Raw genomic sequence first — 13,767 nt, 5'->3', positions numbered from 1 at the left:
TAGAGAAAGGGAGGAGGAATATGCAGTTGAAATCTCTTTATAGAGTACCAAAAAAATGGTATACTTCTAAACCTATTAGTTCAGCTTCAGTGAAGCCATGAATATGTTCTGTGAAAGTTTTGCAGAAATTTCCCTGCTCTTCAAGGAGTTCTTGGGCTTCTTTTCCTGCACATCACTGTGATTTTCAGTTTCTGCTGGTCCTGGTACAGCTGCTGCCTGTGAGTCACCAGAAGCAATTCAGTTTTGCGGATATTCGATTTGTATATTTAGATAGTGAGAAAAAGATGATGCTCACTGTGGTGGCTTTGGAGTAGTTCAGGTTTTCTTCTGGCTTCATCAGCATCCCTATTTGAGGATGGGGAGTTGGAATTAGAGAGAGCTAGCTGCCTCCTCGCTTGGCTTGGTCTCAGTTTCGCTGGTCTGATCCTGTGTTTCTGCTGAACGTGTTCATTCTATTCAGAGTTGTTACACACGTCAAAATGTCTCTCTTAATAGAATCTCTTGTGTTATGTTTCTTTGTGTGCAATTATAATCTTGATGTCTTTAACATTCTTGGTTCATTATTGTTTTCTTCTGTGCAATAAAGGCAATTGTTTTTTCCCTAAAGTCTGCTGCAAGGATTGTAGTGGAGTAGCTAAGGAGATATCCAGGTTTGTTATATTGTTAAAATGTGCATTTCTGAAAGTGTAGCTGTTAAAATAACAAACATTAGTGTTAGAGTTGACTAGAGAATGGCAGTTCAATTGAGGCAATGTCTAAGATATTTGAATTGGAAATAAACCCCAGATATTTAGAGTGTTTACAAAAATTGAATTGCACTGAAATGTCTCTTTTCAAGGTAGGAGGCTTAGGTTTTATACAAATATCACTTTGATATTTTTAAAAAAGATTTTAGAAGGTGAGGGGGCTTTTTTTTTATCAGTATGACTGACTTATTTGGTTACGTTTCTGGCTTGAAGGATTTAGGCAGAGGTTCAAATCCTCATGTTGCCTGATGCTGCATTTTTTTGCTATGCCCATGCCAGTGCAATGGCCAGCTGCTGTGGAAGGGGAGGATCCTGAGCCTTTCCTCCTCAGTCTGTATCCAGCCACTCGCTTCCAGTCCCTGGACTTGGACAACTCTGGTGCACAGTGAGCCCGTTTGGAGAACTCGACTGCCAGGAAACTTCATTTCTATTTTTTTCTGCAGGATTAATTTTCTGCTGATACAATGCTAACGAGGGGAACGTATGGCTGCGGAATGCAATGTGAAATCTCATCCTAGTCACAATGATCTATCCGGGATGAGAAATAGCATTCTGAATTAGATGGAGGAAAAACTTGATTACTGGTTTGTTACGTTTGAAGTCAGGACCTTCCCCTTCATACAACAGCGTCAGTGTCCTTCATTTATTTCATCTTGCCAAAAATTATCTAACCAATACAGTTCAGTAGATGTTGGAATGATGAGTGCTTACTGGTTGGTGATGCATTACCTTTAATTAGATACTTTAGCTCAAATATACAAGATTCATCCTTGCAAGGATTTAAATATGGTTGTTTTAGTCCTGGATACTGTTTAATTTCGTTGTGTATCATCGGTAGCATTTCCTAATGTGTTTCTTTTGTATTTAATATGGCTTTTTAGTAAAACTATGTGGAATTTATGCCCTAACCCTTGGGCAGTATGTTTTGGGATCGATCCATAGAGATTTTGGGTTTCCTGGCATGACTCTTGTTTAAAGGACTAGGCCTTATGATACGGCTTTCAGTTGTGAATTACTTCAAAAAATCATCGTTAGCATGCAATAAGGTTTAATGGTTGAAGTAAGGAAAATTTGTCTTGAGTAGAAACTCCAGATATGAATTATACTGTCATTTATTTGTTGTGTTTATGTATTTTCCCTCAAGCTATATTGTTGCAGTAATTTGGATAACTTTGGGTACAAAACAGTTGCAGTAGCACAAGTGGCAGGGGGAGTTGACGACCTGTGAATGAGCATGGGGACTCGTTTGACCATTGAAGGACATGGATGTGGAACCATGTTCTTAGCTTCTTGTAATTGTATTCTTTGCATTTGAGTAGTGTATATATGAAATGAATGGGGAACAGAAAGAAAGAAGGCCACAGTATATGTGTCCACACTTTAGATCAGCTTTGAGAGTTGTTGGATTTGAGGCTTTCGGGTTTTTTGCTTTTCCCCCTTTCTTGAGCAATCAGGTGTTAGACTGCATGGCCTCATGAATCAAAGTTCAGTTTTCACACAAAGCCATTCTATGAAAGAGTGGAAGATTATACTAATTTTGTTATGCTGCTTTCTCTTTTACCACCCCAGGATTCTGTTCATGTTCAGCATTTCCATTCCTTCTCCACTCTCAGACTTCAAATTGTTATTGATCACCGTCTCCATTAACTAATTCCTTGCCTTTGGTTATGTCCGTATCCCCAGGGCATGGCTCAATAAGATCATCAGGTACCCAGAATACAAACACTTGGTTAGTGTACTGTCCTGTGTGTTTTCTTGGGCTTCACTGTCGAGATCATTACACAGTGTGAGTTAAATATTCTTCCAGGTGCCTGGGAAATGTTCAAATCCCAGTGCAGAACTTTCCACAGGCTGTGAAATCTCTATGCACTCCTTGAACTCTCTATGCATACGAATATGCAGCTTAAAAACGATGCTTTGTACACATATGCAAACGGGATTAATGGCTGTAGTTCATTACTGGCTATTGATTGAGATTAGACATCACTGGACAACCATTTGGGGATGATAATGGATTTGAAATGACTGATCCACAACTTTGCATTTCAGAGGAACTATGACACAGGATTATCATTGTTAATATAGGTCATAAATCTGTTCTGTACATGGAATTCATGTATCTGAACTCCTTCCAAACTACTTTTTTCCTTACTTCAACAGCCCTTCATTAAAATTTGAGGTTTTGGAGTCATTCCAATGGAGGAAAAACGACCCGTGCTGGATGGGATGGGTGTTGAGATTAAGTATCACACAGTAATAGCACGCTGTTTAATGTGTGTTATGGATATCGATTGGTACTATGCCTGATTTTATGTGGGCTAAATACACTAATTTATTTTTTAAAATGTAATAGTGTATGGGAAGACTTTAACTTACATTGGCATTGTTTGAGGGAAAGTATTGGAAAGGTACAGAATAGATACCATTTCTGGAAAATATGGTAGTTTTGCAATGTTTACTCATTATATTTAATTTCAGGTAAAATAATTATTTGTCATTAAGTTAATGGAGGAAAATTTGCTTGGCAGTATCCTAAACCAAGATGGCACAACTGGACCCAGAAACACTGTTTGCCTTCAGCGTAAGCAGCTTTCATAATTCTTGGAAATATCACTGGCTGTGCTCCTGTGAGCTCCCTGCTTCAAATAGGATGCCCAAATGCTGCTGCCCCTTGGTAAATAGGTGTAGAATTTTGGCGTGGGATGCTGGACATGCACTGGCAGAAAGCTTTTAGAAGACACATCCTTTTTTTATTTTTTTTGTTTTGTTTTGTTAAAAAGGTAATTATTCATTGGTCTTTAAATCTTGCATGGAGCCCTGCATTGTCTAGTGCCTGCTGTCCTGCTGACAGGCATTTTGCTACACCTAATCTCCAAGTATTGTAACTAGTTGATATATTTTGTCTTTTCATTTTTATTCCTTACCTGGTACGCTTCCAAAGCCTCCTAAAAGGCAATTTTACATGTACTAAAAACTGCCTTCTACCAGGTCCCTAAATTAGTTTAAAATCTCATTTAACCACTTTTAATTACATGACATTGAAAGACAGCTAACTCATTTTTTATATGTTAAAAAGACTAGCCTGCAGTGAATGCTGACATACTCAATATTTTTGCGGGGGTACCAGGCTAATGTTAGCAAGCTCATGGATTTGAATGTCACAGGCCTGACTGTGGTCTGAATAGATTGTAACCTGAATTGGGGCAATCTGCTACCTTGTGGACATAACAAAAAAATCATCATAATGATCCCGAATGCACTACTATAGGCTGTTTAGAGCAGGACAAAACCTTGAAATAAAGGAATACTTGTGCGCTGAGACAGAGACAAGCTGGTAAGAGCAGTGGGAAAGGTGTCAGGTGAAACAGGATTTCTCTGTGTGTGTATGGTTAGATACGCCAGCTTCTGTCATCAGTACTCAATTCAGAAAGGGAAAATGCTTTAAAATATGGAGGACTTGTTAGTCTGAAACTTGTTTATAAATTACTTGAATTTGGTGTCTGAATATGCATATACCATACTGGGACTCTTTTTGGTAGTAGGAGCATGTTATATTTAAATTATCGCAGATGTGGAACTGTTGCTTTTGAAGTGTAATGTAGCCTCAAGGAAGTTTTAATAAAGAAGGTGAACTTCATTAAAACAAAAGATTGCTGCTTCTATGATGCCTAGTCCCAGGGTCTGTCTTAGCTAGAAGCAGTGACGAGTGGTGCTACGCCAAAAGACTGCTTTATTTTTTTTCCCTTGATGTCACACCCAGCTGTCAGCCAGGGAGAATGGCAGGGGGAAACGGTTATCCTGTCTTGGGTCAATATATAAGCATGAAATATGATAAAAAGATCTAGCAATTAGGTAATGTAGAATGAAAAATTACCTTGAGTTTTGCACTTGGCATACTACGCGTTGACAGTTTTCTGAAGATTTCCAGCCAACAGCCTTGTGTCGCGGGTTTTTGCAGGATGGTTGCATTTTCCTTCTCAGACAAAAAGCCACGTACCTATGTACCGTCCACCATCTGCTGCTTACTGCTGTGCTTCCTGGCTTTGAAACCTCTTCATTAGTTTATAGAATGTCAGTTTGTGATTGATTTTGCATTTTTGAAATTTAATTCTTCTTTTTTTTCCTCAGCTTTGATGATAAATGAGGCAAAGACAAGGTATTTTTGTATTTCTACTGCTGAGTATTCTGGCATTCACCTGTATAAATGATATTTTATGTCTACTAATAAAACAGGAGTAAAATTGGGCTTAAGATTATTCTGAAGGATGAAACATATTACAATTACTACATAAGATGTGTCTTAGACACATAGTCCATGAGGATAATGAAAGCAACACCCAAAATGAACCATAGATATAAAAAAAAAAAAAGGGGTTTTCATAAGAAATGTCACTGTAAATAATTAATGTGACTCAGCGTTCCAGTAACAAAAAAAGTGAACTATATCTCAAGTCTGTTTCAAGGTTGCAAAATCTATTAGAAACAACATCTTTGCTGCTGAGTGTTTTGTTCAAATACAGGCTAAGAACATAAAGATGGCTGCATATGCCAGATTATTCTGGACCATCATCCTGTCCCCAGCAGTGAGTACCAGGGGATGCCTAGGGATGAATAAGAATAGGAAAGGCATTTGTGAGGTTTTGTCTTAGTACCCTCCTGGACTCTACTTCTTATTTCCAAGGTTCTTGAGCCAGATGTAGTTTCCATGTCATCCTTGATGTATTCCTCTTCCAGAACTTTGTCCCATCTTCCTTTGTACCCATAAAGAGTTGGATCCACATCATCCTTTATCAAGGAACTGTGCAGGTCTCCTGCCTGGTGTGGAAAAAATCACCTGTTGTCTTTTAAATATTTTTTATGGGAACTTTTTAAATAATATGTTGACCCCAACCTTTTTTAAATTCAGCCCGATTCTCACCTTCTCTGGTGAGAATAAAATGAGGGGCTATGAAAAAAACACACTGTGCCAAAGCAGGACAATAAAGCAGAGTTACGATGACTGCACGGCTGAACTGATATTTGGTATCATCTCCATCCCTTACATTGTTTTTAGCATCAAATGGAAAAGAGAGTGTTTAAATACAGTTCTCGTAACCAAAGGTGGGACCCCATTGGTAGGTATATATACCTAAGTGTAACTGTCTGGATCACTGTTTTTAACCTTGTTTCCAAGGAAAATGAAGCTTACAAGGATGTATCTCTTCCCCCCCTCCATGCTGCTTCTGTGCATGTTCCTTACGCCGTCTCCCATGCACTCTAGTAACTTCTACCCTGCAGGCTGATTCTGACAAAACTTGGAAGGCAGAAGTCTAAAGCATCAATCAATTCCTGATATATTTATTTAATCAACAGCTAAGAAGATGGGACGAAGAGGCAAAAGATACTTCCATAGGCATTCAGGCTTCATTAGTTCTGTTTTTCATGGAATAACTCAGTTTTTCTAGATGTTTCCTTTCTTTATCTTTCCTCTTTGGCCTAGCATAAAATGCCAGCAAAATTAATCTTTAACAGTATTTGCAGTTCTTCCCTTGGGCTTTGCTGTGTTTAGGGTCCACCTGTGCTGATATTGCAAATAGTATAGTAGCTTTCAGAATTTTGCTTTAGAATAATTGCATGAATAGACATAAATAGAAGATACATCATTTTTCCAATTAAGCAATTGAAATATTGATTTTAAAGTGTTTTTCAATTGCCATGGTAAAAAACTGTTAATCCTGTAATTTAGACTGTATGTTTAAAATTTGTTGTTGAGTTGCTGATGCTTGTGTTGTGCAGGTAAGTTCCAGCCAGATGCTACCTGTTGCTACAGCTCTTCTAGGACAGAAAACTTTAACACAAGTTGTGTTTGGTTTAGCGTGTTGCTTTGAGAACCATTATTTGACAGCACTGTGTGTAAGGCTTTGCCCACCGCCTTTTGATTCAGGCTGTAATTGTCTCAGGAAAGGAGCCGTATCTTAGTTTGTCTGCAGAACACCAGGCATGTCCACAGAGCTACATACATAATAGATACAAATGCTAGTAGCACAGATGTTGCTACGTTCACTTAATACCGTGTAGAATACAGTAACAAAATTGTTGTCTGATTCACAGTACTGTCCTTGGCAACTGCTAAAGAGAATATTCCTGCGATTAACCCTTAAGATGAGATATGTTGGACAGAGAAGTCTACCTTACTGTTATTTACCAAATAAACTGTAGAGCAAGATGTTCTCTCTCCATCAGTACTCAGACTAAAGCTGACCAAGAATGCTCAGTGGTTGTGAAGAGGTGTTGCTCCAGTCAATTATATGAGAGGTTGAAAGAGGGATGTCCTAGGCAGCTAGATCGAGTGACACAAATGGCTTTATCATTTTTTTTGGCTGATGCAAAGTGACAATCCTTGTAAATTTTGAAGGATGGGATCTGTGGTCCTGCTTGGCAGCTGATGTTGTGAAGCAGAATAGCTTGCTAGCTCTATGTTCCACAGCGTCTTCAGAGGCAACCTGAGTAATCCCCCGGAGTAGCTTGAGCTTCAGATCAAAGTCCATTGTCCAGAAGTATTTGAAGGAGGTGCAGTATTTGAAGCTGCTTTGACTGTTGATATTACGTTTGATATATTTACAGGGCAACGCTATCAGTGTAGCTATTGCCTTCATTTGACTGGTGTTCCACAAAGGTAACCAGTCACTTGAAATGTTGCAGAGTAACTCTGTGCCGTAGGCTCACGTTGTTGCTGAATATGGCCCTTAATTATTGATATGTCTACAACTCACTAAGTATTAATGGAGAGGCATCTTGTAGTGAGAACAGTGAAGCTGGAAGAAGGAGGAATGTATAATGAAAGGAAATGTGTGTGTTTAGAATACGAGGGAGGAAAGATTTGTTAAGGTTTGAGAAGCTAATGGTCCATCTGCTTTTGTGGAACGCAGAATTAACATTTCCAAAGTTTTTTTCCACTCTAATTGTTTCTGGAAGGGGAGGTTTATAGCATCAATTAGGAATACCTGAAATCAGTTGAAAGGTAGAACTGTATGCATATTTAGTATTAAGAAAAAACGTCTATCCATAGAGACAATGCAGGAGTTACAGGTGTCACAGGCTCTCCGTTACCTAGAATTTTTGGAAGTCTTTTCTACACAACTACTTTGTTCTAAACTATACAGTTTTATTTCATTGCTTATAGTGCTTTGGTCTGCTAGAAAGTCTAAACAGAAAACCCCCAAAACAGACCAAGCAAGACCATATAAACCCAACTGATCGGGTTCATGGAGCACCGTACACAAATGTACTGCTACTTTCTTTAAAAAAAATGTCTAGCACCAAATTTCTGAAAGTTGGCAAAGTTATTTACATATATGTGAATGTTATTCAAATGACAGAAAAAGATAGGATCTGTGTTGTTCTTGTCTCCTAATATGTCGTCCGGTTCTTTGATTTGTTTGGTAAAAAAGAATTTAAGTGTTTTATTATTCTCTGAATTAATGATATACACACAGCATAGGATTACTTGGAGCTTTCTCTGTTAGTGACCAATCTTAAATTCAAATGGAGATTATGTATATAGCTGCTGATAATTAAGGCTGAGCATCTAATGTCATATTTCCGTATGTTTTTAATATAAAAATCAGTATGCATTTTGTTTGAAAATCAGTCATATGGTAGAGGACTGTGTGGGTATCATAGACTGTTAAACTGACAGCCTAAATCATTAAAAACACCTACTTTTCCTGATACATTTTTTTTCCCCCAGATAATCTTCTGTCATACGTATAGAGCAATAGTGCAGTAAAAAAAATGTTGCAGCTGTGGGTAACAAAGCATTACCTCAGAATCTGGAGTGTTTCTTTTATCTCCCAGGACCAAAAAATGCTGCAAATCAGAAAAAGTATGTCATTATTGATCAGCTATTAAGTACATAGGATTTTTTTCTAAGAGCAGCATTTTGATTTAGATGCCTGACTTGGCTTGACACAGCACTTTTTTGTCATTATGTGTGTCTGATTTGAATACTAGTGTGCGGCGAAGATTTCATGACCACAAAGTGCAGGCCCAGTGCTAAAACAGCTCTGACAGCCATCATTCCTTTAAGCAGCAGCTTGTGCTTCCCAGAAACACTGACGTTAAGTTCGTGCATGCGTAATTGCAGATACACAACTGATGCAACTCCCCTTACTTTAATGAAGTGATGCTTTCTTTATGCCCAGGGAATATTAGGGAGCTTGTGTTGCAGTGGACTGGGGCATTGGGTCCCTCTGTTCCTGAGTATTTTTGCCCTTACTTCCACTGTCAGTCTGTCCCTCCAGACTTTTTCCTGCACAAGCTACGCTTTTGTTTTCAATCTCCACTTTTTTCTCGTTTGATCTGTAAGGAGCGCTAAACCTCATTTGTAACTCTTTCCCCTGCCACAGATTGCCAAATTGAATCCATTTGAACTACCTTCCTGCTCATATCTGTTTTCTGAAAGATTTTCATCACTGCCTAGATGGTATGTTCTTAAAATTCAGCCCAAGAAACCAGTTCTTCATGTAGCATTTTGGGGATTATATATTAAAAAATGCATAAGAAATAAATCTCTCTTTGTGATTCACAACAGTGGCAGTGCATACTACCCTCTGAATCAATTATAGATTTCATCAGTCCCACTTTATACCTGCTTCTGAATTTGTTTTAAAATAGCTCTTATTTCATAAATGTATAAGGGGTATGATAATTTGTCATTTTGCTAATTTTATCTGTCTCCAGAAGTGAGATCTAGCTTGAGTTATTAAAAGTACAAGTGTTTCATTAATAAAAGCACATTTATTCCTAGCAGCTTGACAAAATTAGGGTCTCCTCCGAACCCTTACTCAGGCTTCAAGCCTTTGTGCTTTGGTATATGTGAAAAAAGCTTCAGAATTGTTCCTGTGCAATGTTAAAATTTTTGAGAGATTAATCTCTCAAAGCTTTGTCTTAGGCATGGGGGTGTAACTGCCTTAATGAGGATTATAATGATATTTTCACAAAAAATAGCAATCTAAACCGTAAGTGTTAAAAACAGTTAAAAGTTTAGGTAGGTGATATTTCATAATGGCAAGTTTCCCCTTAAGATCTATCAGGTAAATGATGCACATATTTCAAGCTGTCTCAGTAGGTACTTTTACAGAACAATCTGGTGGACACCTATTGGAAAAGGAGGAAAGGAAGAATATAAAAAAAAAAAGCTTGACACCACCCCTCCCAGACCTCTTTTTTGTTTTTTCTTCTATTTTTACACTGCGACAGTGAACTGAATATCTCTGAGTATATTCTTAGGATGAAGTTTTACGGCAGTGCTTAGGATCAACCCTTGAGCTGTTTTGAGTTCCCACAGTTTTATATCCAGAGATTTGGAAGAAGGATTTCTACAGCCTGTGATAAACAGTTTTCTGTTATTCAAATAAAAGAAGAGTTTATTGGATCCTAAAGGCAAGATCTTATTATTGATGTTGGTGAGATAACAGCAGAAATTGGTCTGAAAACCCAAGGTTAAAATATTTTTGGCCTGTATTTTTGTGTATTATCCCCAAACGTTTTTCCTGTTTTTTCTTTAGTAAACACAATAGAAAACCTCCATTATTACTGGTATACTTTGGGAAGGCTGCATTAACTTCTTTTCAATACTTTTAAAAGATTTCGGGATGAAGGGGCTGTAGATCAGTTGATCCAACTTTTGTACTGGGAAGGCTGGTAGGAATGACATTAAGAAGCAAAATTACGGGATACATGGATACTTTTATTATAGTGAAGCGTTGGGAGGTGTCAGCATGGCTTTGGAAATTAAGTCTCAAATCTGTTAGAGTTCCCTGAAGGGCTTGCTGAGCATTTGATCAAGGGAGATTCATAAATTCAGTATGCCTGGATTTTCGGTAAATTCTTCTTAAGGTCATTTGACAAAATCTCTCAAAGAAGCAAAACTGTCCTGAATAAAAAGGAAATTTATCTTGTGAGTTTAAAAACTGTTGAAAGGATAGGAATAAAATGTCACTTTCAGAATGGAGAAATTATTATTTGAGTCCCACAGGGATCTGTGCTGGGACTGAAGTTATTAAGACCATCTTGGAAATGGGGGAAGAGAATGAGGTGGATGAGTTTGCTAATTAGTCAGGGCAGTAAAAATGAAGGTTGCATGTGAAGAATTACAGGAAGAGAATTCCAGCTGCAACAGTGGACTCGACAGTGAAGTGGCAGATGAAAGTCAATGCAGATGAAGGCAAAGTAACGCACCTAAGAAAAAATGGTCCTAATTGTACATAGATGAGAATGGGTCTAAATTATTAGGACTCAGGAAAGAACTCTTGGAGCCACTGTGGTCAGTTTTCTGAAAATTTCTGTGTAGTAGTGCCAAAAATGCTAATCAAATTAAAAGAATACAGAACAAACCAGAAAACACTGTTGTGCCATTGTATACCTTCCTTGGGTACCTGTTTCTTCGGTTTCAGCTCAAAAGGTGCTGAGAAAGATGGTAAATGTGATCAAAGAGATGGAATGATGGCTGTATGAGGAATGAGTCAATAGAGTAGGAGTCTTCAGCTGTGCGAGTAAAATATGATAGGGGAGCTGTGATATCACAGTTGGTTTAGAGGTGGTAAATGTGTAGTCAGTGTTTGCTTTCTATCACAGTATTGGAACTAGAAGCATCAAATGAAATGAAGTAAGGTATTTAAGACCCCAAAATAGTTTTTCACACAATGCATAATTAAATTTTGGAATTCATTCACAAAAGAGATTGTGGGTGCCAAAGGTTTGCATATGCTCAAAAATCAATTAGTCATGGAAAAAACCTCTGTGGATGCTTGTTAAGCACAAAGCTTCTGTCTCAAAGAAATCCTGAGCCACAGGCTAGGTCTGGGAGAGTTTAATAGGAGAATCATTCTACATACTTGTTCTTATTATTTTCTTTTTACTGAGAACCCCCTACTAGTTGTCGTGGACATGTTACTGAACCAGGTGGACTTTTAGTCTGAAGCTGTATGTCCCATGCTTAAACGAAATAGAACTATACTAGTTTATCTCTGAAGATTTGGCCAAAAAAACTCAGTTGAACTCTGTATTTTTCATTTATATAACATACCAATGACCCCAAGAGATAGTGAGTATGTTAAAGTGTTTATACTGAGTCAGAAGAGACAAAATTGTGATGCTTAAATAATCATCTATATGGAGAAAAAGGTATGGATTTGGGAAATAAGAAAATATTCTTCCGTGAAGCTATTTTATTCTATTTTGAAAGCAGTTCTCTGGGCTTAAGTTATTTTACTGATAAACTCATAAATAGACTACAAAAAGTAAGAATGTAATTTTTGGAACCCATATTTACTTTCCCATGGAAGATAGCTACTTCATATCTCCTTTTCTTTTCTTTTGATAGCTTATTTAATACATGACCACTTCATCTATGATGTGCCAGAAAACTGTGTAAAGTAAAAATATGAATGTTTTCAAACATAATTTTTTGTTCATATGTATTTTAATGTAAAACCAAGAATTGCTACTTAACCTGTCTTTCTAAACACAGTTAAATTATTTTGCTGTGTACTGTGAAAAATCTTGACCTATTTCCTTGCTAAAATCTACTTTTTTTTTTATTCCTCCTAACAGTGGCACCCAGCTGGTCACTTCCAAGTGGGGATACCACAGTGTGGATATGGGACTTTTCAAAACGTGGATGAATTCTTACTTCAGAAGGACATGCCCACGCTGTATGGGACTGCTCATGGCATTCATGTGGTGATTTTGTGGTTCTGCCTCCATGGACCGCACAAGTAAAATATGGATGTTAACAGGTATGGAGTTACTGGAGATTCTTTATTAGCTGATTGATATCTTTACTTAATAACCACTGGTTTATGTTGTAGCCCAGTGAGAGAGAGATGTCTAGCACCAATTTGTGGACTTCACTTTAAGATCATACATAAATTAAAGGGAGTGGTGCAAAAAAACAGGCTTTGATGTCATTTACTAGATAAAGGCTTTACTAAATAGGGACCTCAGAAGTACTTAATTTAAGATAGTGCCAAAAAAAGTATTTGCTTTTATTTGGCATCTGTTACTCTGTGTTGGTTTTTTTTTAAGGTCAGAGCTCTGTGGAACTTCAGTACGTAATTTAGTAAGTAACTGAACAAAAATTTAAGTAAGTTTTCTGTGTAGTATTTCTAGCTCATGAGTATACACCACACTTTAATTTAAGGTTGGACATGTGGAAATTTATTTTATTCATTATATATATTTCGGCAAGGAGGCTCCTGATTAAAAAATCAACATATGCCTCTTCATTTTCTTTATTATCCAGGCAAATGCATTTCTGTGAAGGTGTTTCTAGAATATTAGTATATTCCTGCTTACCAATTAATTATTAATTCCTCTACTTACTTCAGTTTTATTTGAGGTGACACGTTTTGATTAATTTACACCTTAAAGGAATGGAATGGATTTATTTTTTTTCCAAACTGTTCCTTCTAGACTCCTGAATGACTTAGGAGTAGTGTTACTGACACCACTGTACAGTACTAGGTCTGATTTTTAACAACTGATTGTCATCTGTCCACAGGCAAGTCTGCAGTCTCACAGGTGTCTTCCCTGTTTTCTTTATTATCCAGTCCTAATGGATTTCTCCATTTCCTCTCAGTCGTCTTCTTCCTTTGCGTTTGAATGAGGTGACTACTCCTTCAAGTTTGTTGGCCACTGCAGGGAAAGAAGCGTCACTGAAAAAGCATTCCTTTTGCCTAGATCACTGCCGGTCTGCTGCAGTTGGGACCTAGAGACCTATTTTAGGAGTGTGCTTGGTGAAGCAGGAGTGTTGAGGGGTTTTGTTGTAGAAGTGAAGCACTTCTCTGATAATCATGTATGAGTTGAGATTTTTCAATATGTTGTGATTCAGCCAGATTTTTCTGAGAGCTAATTAAAACTCTCTCAGTATCAGATTTTCAGTCTTGCTTTCAAATCATAAATTGAGGAAGCATTAAATAATAATAAAACCATTGTTTTCAAAATGGGATAAGCAATGCATCTTTTCATGAGTTTTTTG

The 13,767-nt window shown here is 37.5% G+C and overlaps 1 protein-coding gene across 1 annotated transcript in view; it reads left to right on the top strand.

Annotated features, from left to right (window-relative positions):
- The window catches only part of SPAG16 (sperm associated antigen 16), a 410,847-nt gene that overhangs the window by 217,529 nt on the left and 179,551 nt on the right, over positions 1–13,767 (top strand). The window contains 3 exon segments of the mRNA XM_087731487.1: positions 12,342–12,363; positions 12,365–12,479; positions 12,482–12,526. Of these exon segments, the coding sequence (XP_087587613.1) occupies positions 12,342–12,363; positions 12,365–12,479; positions 12,482–12,526 (182 nt within the window).

The sequence above is a fragment of the Nipponia nippon genome, unplaced genomic scaffold (assembly GCF_047370975.1).
Source record: "Nipponia nippon isolate SJK-2023a ecotype South Korea unplaced genomic scaffold, ASM4737097v1 scaffold_5, whole genome shotgun sequence".
Lineage (NCBI taxonomy): Eukaryota > Metazoa > Chordata > Aves > Pelecaniformes > Threskiornithidae > Nipponia > Nipponia nippon.
This window is presented reverse-complemented; position numbering and strand designations above follow the sequence as displayed.